Consider the following 7,500-nt stretch of genomic DNA (forward strand, 5'->3'; position numbering starts at 1 on the left):
ACGTCACGGAAACAATATAGATATCAATCTGACTGGAGCGGACACGGCATGATTACGGTCACTGATGTGTGTGAATCGACCTTTATGCTGCCTGAGACTACCGGACCGAATTTTTTTTTTCTTTTTTAAAGAGGGAGAACTTTTTTTTCAGGAGAAGGAAAAATAACATTCGTGTTTAAAATCAATGCCTTTATTTGGCTAACACTTCACAGTACAAGCACGTGGCATTTTGGACTTCTAAGAAAGGCCCAAATACCAACCCCAATGAGACAGAAATCATCATTTGCGATAAGAAGACATGTTGTAATATGGCACTTGTGATTTTTTTTTATGCCATGTCCACATCTCGAGTGTAGTTAGGTTAAAAGGTCGATTTCCCATACCATGTCAGCGATACTTGTGACGTTTATTTATTTAAGTGTCCCGTGAAAGAGCAAGGATTGAAAGAAAACTGTAATTTTCATTTCTGAATTGGCGGGAAAAAAGGCTAGTTATAACGGCGGGTTATAAATTTCGGCTTGGATCTGTCACATCACGATATTTGATTGATGATACTTATTTGGATTGAAAAGGAGAATGGATTGATATAAAGAATCCGCAAAGTCAGGGCGGTAAGCATAGTCCTAGGAAATCAACTGCGCGTGTATTTGTTGTGATACAATGTGACCCGATGTGTTTTAAATACGATAATGTACCTGTATTTTTTTCGTCTGTATGTTTTTAAAGGAATAACAGGTGTAGGAACAAGCTAAAAAAGCGAAAGAAAACGCTAAACGAAAATAAAAAAAAATAATAAAGAGAATGAAAACAACAGGAATGAAGCATGACAAATGTATTATATTTGAGTGGTCGAGAGTTATTTTTGTCATCTGTATAATACATACATTGACTTTGAGAATATACTTATAGGCAAAGAGAAAAGAAAAAAATGTACGAGACAGATTTGTAACTATACACTGTGTTTATATAGTTAAAAATGGCTGGTTTTATTTCTTAGTTTTTTTAATGGCCGATAGAGGGCAGTGACGTCACGGAGAGAAAATAAGTCTTAGCTGAAAACTTGGTCGTGTGCAAAGTATCAGTAAGAGGGTAAATAGTTCGGTAAATAAGACTATTACGAGTTTGGAATATAGATGTTGAAGATAAACGTGAATTTATGTGCGCGAGAAGATAATGACGGAATACATAAGAGACTTTAACGTGACACGAACTCTCTCGACCACTTTCTTAAAAGACGTTAATATCGTGGCTAAGAAATAGCTTTTCTTATAGAGATCTTACCGCGATGTTAACAAGCTTTATTTCTTGTTTTTGGTGTAATTTTCTTTTCTTTACTAGATTCTTTGTTCTATTTTTAGGTATTTTTGTTCATGGATTCTGTTATCGGATTTTCATTAACATTTTTTGTAGGATAATTTTATGAATTTTCTTAACTTCCTTTTATATATATATATATATATATATATATATATATATATATATATATATATATATATACATATATATAATCTAATATATTTTTTTGCAACATACCACTATCATAATTTTTTATTCATATTCATCATCGATTTTTCTTCCTCTTTCTCCCCTTTTTTTTACGTTTAGTTCTGCCTTCGCTGAGCGAGTTGCTGCTTCAACTGCTGGAACTCCTCCTCTCTCTTGAGCTGAGCCAGGCGAGCGCGCTCCTTCCTCTCTCTGATGGCGGCGAGCTCTTCGGGAGGGTAGTAGCTTTGGCTGGTGGGGATAATAATGATGATAATAATGATGATAATAATGATGATGATGGCAATGATGATAAAAAAGAAAATAATGATGATGGTAATGATAAAAAATAATAATAATGTAATCATAGTACATATGGTAATGAGTATAAAAATGACTATAAGTAATGATTTTACCAATATTAAGAATGATAATGGTAAGGGGAGGAAGGCGTTAGTGGCGCTGGCTGGCGTCTTGGCATTGGTTGTAGGCATTGTGTTGGTTGATTGGCGGTAAGGTTTTTTGTTTTTGTTTTTGAGATTGGTAGAGCATTGTGTATGCACAGAATATTGATTGGAAAGTATCTTGGGAGTAAATAAATTAGATAGATAGATAGAGAGAGAGAGAGAGAGAGATAGAGAGAGGGAGTGGGAGGCAGGGTGAGAGAGATAAAAATCAAAAGACAATACAAACAGAAGGAGAACGGGAAATAAGCGAAGAGAGTGAAGGGAAGAAAGGAATAGAAAAAGGAAAAAAAAAAAACATCATCCCAAAGACTCAAATCAAACTAAAAAAAAAAAAAAGCAACAAATAAATAAAACAAAACAAACAAACAAGAACCAAAAGTAATCAATCCCCCTCTTACCATCCCTGCACGTTCTCAGGCTCGTCGCAGGATGAAATAGCCTCGTTGAAGACCAGACCGAGGTCGCAGTAGTTGAGTCTGGGAGAAGATTCGACGCAGATGAAGAACTGGCGGCAGTCCCTGGGAGACCTGAGGCGGGAGTGGCCGAAGAGCTGCACCTGGCGAAGGTCGACCTCGGCGGGGCAGGTGAAGCCGAGGAAGGCTGAGGGAGGAACGAGAGAGTGTGAGAGAAGGGGATGGAGGGATGGTAGAGTGTGTGTGTGGGGGGGGGGCGGTGGAGGGAAGGGGGGATCAGAAGAGTGTGGGGAAGGGGAGGGAGGGGAGGCAGGGTGTGGGGAAAGGGAGGGAGGCAGCGTGTGGGGGTGAGGGAATGGGAAAGGAGGGGAGGAACGGTAGAGTGTGAGGAAAGGGGAGGGAGGAATGGCAGTGTGAAAGAAAGAGAAATGAGGAATGGCAGAGTGTGAGGGAAAGGGAAGAATGGACAAGTGGAGCGTGAGATAAGGGGAGAGCAGGAACGGCAGAGTGTGAGGGACGGGAGGAGGAATGGCAGTATCATGGAGATTGTCTTAACTTCTTTCTCTGCACGTGAAATATTATCTCTAAAAACAACAAAAGAACACTTGTAAACAACTAAACGAGAGAGCATCTCAACATAAGAAGAAGAAAAACAACAGCACGCTACGAGAAAAGCGGCCTGACTCACCAGCCGAGTCACAGTCTGGGGACTCATCGGGCCACTCGCAGCGGTAGGAGGCGGAGGAGAAGGCCAGGCCGTCGGGGCAGCTGAACTGGTGAGCCTGTCCGTCCACGCAGTTGTAGAAGTAGCCGCACTGTGCTCGGTCGCCGGACCCGAAGTAGCCCCATTGGTGTCCGCAGAATTCGGTGGGCTGGGCAGGCTCTGGGGATTGGGGGAGAGGCCGTGAGGTGTGGGGGGTTGTTTTAGGGGGTGTCCTAAGCTTGCTGGACGGGAAGGGGTTTCGTTTGCGGGAAGAGCTTGTGTGGAGTCAGTCTACTGATATGGATGTTGGTGATATGATATAGATACACTATCTGAATTTTACACTTCAAATTCATTTACCAACAAGCGCATTCAAAGATATACAACCCCAATAACTCCGCCAAAAAAAAGAAAAAGTAAAAGCAAACGCTCCGAACTGGCAGATTATTTCAAGACAAGTGAACATAAATCAGTAAAAGCCAAACGCCCATAACACTCACGCGTCTTGGTCCGCGAGCCGCAGTCGACCTCAGCCGGGTAGTCGCAAGGGTAGCGGCCGTTGGTGACGAGGTCGTTGAAGAGAAGGCCGTCGGGACATTGCTCCTCCGTGAAGACGCCGTCGCGGCACTGGGAATAGCGGTCGCAGTAGTCCCGGTCGGCGAAGTACGCTACGCCTTCTTCAGGGCAGTTTTGGGCGGCCGCTAGTGGGGGAGGGGGGGGAATGGAAATGGAAATTGAGTTTTGGAGAGAAAAATAAAGAGGATTTAGGAGGAATCGGTTGGCTTGCCGATGATAAAGATGGTGGAAAATGGGTAATCGTGGTTGTTACGTAAAACGAAAATGGTATGTATAAGAAGAATGATGATGGATGGTAATAGCATCATTAATGATAGGGCCAAGACAAAGAATGACAATAAGAAGAATTGAAGTAATGATATTAGTAATATGGATAAATCGTAAAAATCGGCGTACTCACAGGAATAAAAAGAATTAGATGGAAATAAGTAAAAAATGAGTACATATATAAATAGGTTAAGAAGATAAACGAGACCGAAGATGATAAAGAAATTAGGTCTCATCTTGCCTAAGGCTTTATGATCTAACATTGTCATCTTGAACACGCGGTTGCCTAACGTGCAATCTTCGTGGTGTTTATGGTCTAGAATGTCATTGTCATAACTGTACACAATAAAACATTGGTTCACTCTTTACAAAGCCTTCTCTCTCTTTTTGTATCTTGCTTCATATTTATCGCTCTCTCTGTCTCTCTCTCCCCTTCTCTCTCTCTCTCTCTCTCTCTCTCTCTCTCTCTCTCTCTCTCTCTCTCTCTCTCTCTCTCTCGTTTTCTCTCCCTCTCTTTCTCATTTATTTACCCCCAAGATACTTTCCAATGAATATCTTATGCTCTATCAATCTCAAAAATCAAAAAAACTTATCGCCAATCAACCAACACAGTTCACATATATATATATATATATATATATATATATATATATATATATATATATATATATATATATGTATTATATATATATATATATATATATATATATTATAATATATATATATATATATATTATATATATATATATATATATATATATAATATAGAGAGAGAGAGAGAGAGAGAGAGAGAGAGAGAGACATAAACGCATATGTATACATATGTTTATATATATGTCTGAATATATGTGTTTGTGCATAAGTATAAAACCTTTCCATGCCCTCACTTATAATCATACACATATCATTATTTCATCTCCGCTGTCCTAACACCCCCCCCCCCCACACACACACACACCCTCCACCCAACCCCAATTACGAGATGCCGGGAGCTGTGGGCAGAACAAGGTGTGGAGAAAAGGTCAGCCAAGCCCGAAGACACCTCTGACCTTACTCAAGTCCCCCCTTTAACCGTTTTCTGTGAATTGTGAAGTTCGAGGACTAAAAGGCCATCTGGCGGGAACTCGACTGCTTTCCCGCGAATTTTTACTTTCTTTTTGGTTTATTACAATGAGCGTCAATGCATCTTGGAAAAATCGATGTAGAGGTATGGCTAATGAAGGTATATCAAGATTAGTTTGGCATTCCTGTGCAATAACAAGTTCCATGGCACGACTTAATGTTTAATGATATTCTCTTTCTTCTCATTGTTCCATAATAAGTCGTGCTATATATCTATCTTTCTATCTATCTATCTATATATATGTGTGTGTGTGTGTGTGTGTGTGTGTGTGTGTGTGTGTGTGTGTGTGTGTGTGTGTGTGTGTGTGTGTGTGTGTGTGTGTGTGTGTGTGTGTGTGTGTGTGTGTGTGTGTGTGTGTGTGTGTGTGTGTGTGTGTGTGTGTGTGTGTGTGTACATGTTGTTAGATAAACACACAGGTACATGTGATTTTACATATGCATATACATACCTCCACACCCATCTGCCTATCTGCCGTCGGTATATCTATTTGTCTGTCCGTCTGTCCCTCAATCTATCTATCTATCTATATGTGTGTGTGTATGATATAAAAGAAATCTAAATCCAAAGGAAAATCCCCCAGCCAGTAAGGTCCAAAAGGGGAAAGCAATCGCGCCAAGATAAAAGGAAAGAGCAAGTCACTCCTTCCCAAGACCAGCCTGAAGATGTCCGCACGTTGTCCTGTCTGGCGACCCCTGGCAGTCCCCGTTGACCTCCACGACGAGAGTGAAAGTGGTTTACCCGGCCTCCCCTTCCCCCCTCTCCTCCCTCCTCCTCCCCCTTCATTCCTTTCCTCTGTCTCCTCCTTCTCTTCCTCCCCTGCTACTCCCTCTACTCTTCCTATTCCTCCACCTGTTATTCCTCTTCCCTCTGCTCCTCCTTCTTCTCCTTCTTCTTCTTCCTTCTTCTTCTTTCTTCACCTGCTTTTCTTTTTCTCCTTTCCATTTCTGCTCACTGGACACTTTCTGTTTCCGTATCTACTACTATATCATATATATATATATATATATATATATATATATATATATATATATTATATATATATATATATATATTATGAATAGATCTTCAGCAACAAATTATTCATCATACCAACCTGACTGCTAACTTACCCAAACATATTTCAAACGTAACCCTTTTCTTTTAATCATATTCCTTATCACGGTAAGTAAAGAAAAATAATAACCCCTTATAAATCAAAACAAAGTTAATCAATAGCCATTAGCCATCAACCAAAGGCTCCAACGTCATGTTTAACCTTAACCACCAGTTCGTAAAAGGATACTAAGTACCTCGGAGCCATTACTAAAGGGGTCAACACATTCTCTTGGTTCGAGCTACTTTGAGTCAATGTAAATAGTTTTATTTCGTCACTAAAAGGAGACTTGATTACGCAACTTTATTGACATGTTGTGGAGTCTTGGTATTCGTTTTGATAATCATTCTGGAAATTGCCTTTTGTTCAGCGATGTATTTTTAGATGTTATCTGGATTGGGGAATTGTCAGAAGTTAGATTGTGCATTTTGATTGCATAATGAAGATACTGTGAATTAATTGATCATCTGCATTGCATTACACACGGAATTGAAATCATATGAAAGACTGACTATGAAAAAAAATATATATATATTTAAAAACAAGTAAGGTAAAAACTACAGGTCAAGCCACAACAACTAATTTATTTTTTGCTTAACTCAAGTGACCAAGTTACTTTCAGGTCGCAGTCGAGCCTAAAACCATGTCGGACGTCCTTTGGTAATGATAAAGTTCATTCTAAGACAGCTGTGGGCTGCAGTTTCTCTTTCTCTGTTTATCTCTGTCTCTCTCTTTATCTTTCTCTCTCTCTCTCTCTTACTCTCTATTTATGTATTTATCTGTCTGTATCTTTATCTCTATGTCTCTCTCTCTCTCTCTCTCTCTCTCTCTCTCTCTCTCTCTCTCTCTCTCTCTCTCTATCTATCTATCTATCTATCTATCTATCAAAGAATACCTACTTCTCATGAAACCACAAATCAGGTTGTTTATCTATCCACCCATCTATCTACTTATCCTTCTCTCCCGCTGGAAATATAGCAGACAGAGGAAAGGCCGAAAGTAGCAACCTTTAGACGTACCAAGAAGTGAAGGGGAGATATTTTGCCCCCCCCCCCCACCCACCCACTCACCCTTCCCCACTCTCGCCTCCCACACACACCCCTCCCTCGCCTTCCCCCCCCTCCCCCCTTCACCTCGAGGGGAGGAGGCACTATAAATGGGGAATGGGAGGGGAGAGGCGGAGAGGGGAGGGGAGAGAGATGTTGAAGAGAGGGGAGGGAGGGGTGAGAAGAGAGGAGGTGGGAGGGGATGAGGGGAAGGGAAGAGAGGAGATGGGGTGGGGAGGGGAGGGGAGGAAGGGAAGAGAAGGGAAGAGAGGAGATGGGGTGGGGAGGGGAGGGGAGGAAGGGAAGAGAAGGGAAGAGAGGAGATGGGGA

The 7,500-nt window shown here is 41.1% G+C and overlaps 1 protein-coding gene across 1 annotated transcript in view; it reads right to left on the reverse strand.

Moving 5' to 3' along the window:
• Positions 1 to 174: 174 nt before the first annotated feature.
• Positions 175 to 7,500, reverse strand: part of obst-E (obstructor-E) — a 20,272-nt gene continuing 12,946 nt past the window's right edge. Inside the window, exons 2-5 of the mRNA XM_043029614.2 lie at positions 3,566 to 3,766; positions 3,051 to 3,245; positions 2,348 to 2,549; positions 175 to 1,734 (exon numbers count right to left, since the gene is read on the reverse strand). Of these exons, the coding sequence (XP_042885548.1) occupies positions 1,602 to 1,734; positions 2,348 to 2,549; positions 3,051 to 3,245; positions 3,566 to 3,766 (731 nt within the window). The 3' untranslated portion in view covers positions 175 to 1,601. The remainder of the gene's footprint in view (positions 1,735 to 2,347; positions 2,550 to 3,050; positions 3,246 to 3,565; positions 3,767 to 7,500) is intronic.

The sequence above is a fragment of the Penaeus japonicus genome, unplaced genomic scaffold (genome assembly GCF_977035675.1).
Source record: "Penaeus japonicus unplaced genomic scaffold, GWHDUDI00000001_assembly GWHDUDI00000030, whole genome shotgun sequence".
In the NCBI taxonomy this organism is placed as follows: Eukaryota; Metazoa; Arthropoda; class Malacostraca; order Decapoda; family Penaeidae; genus Penaeus; species Penaeus japonicus.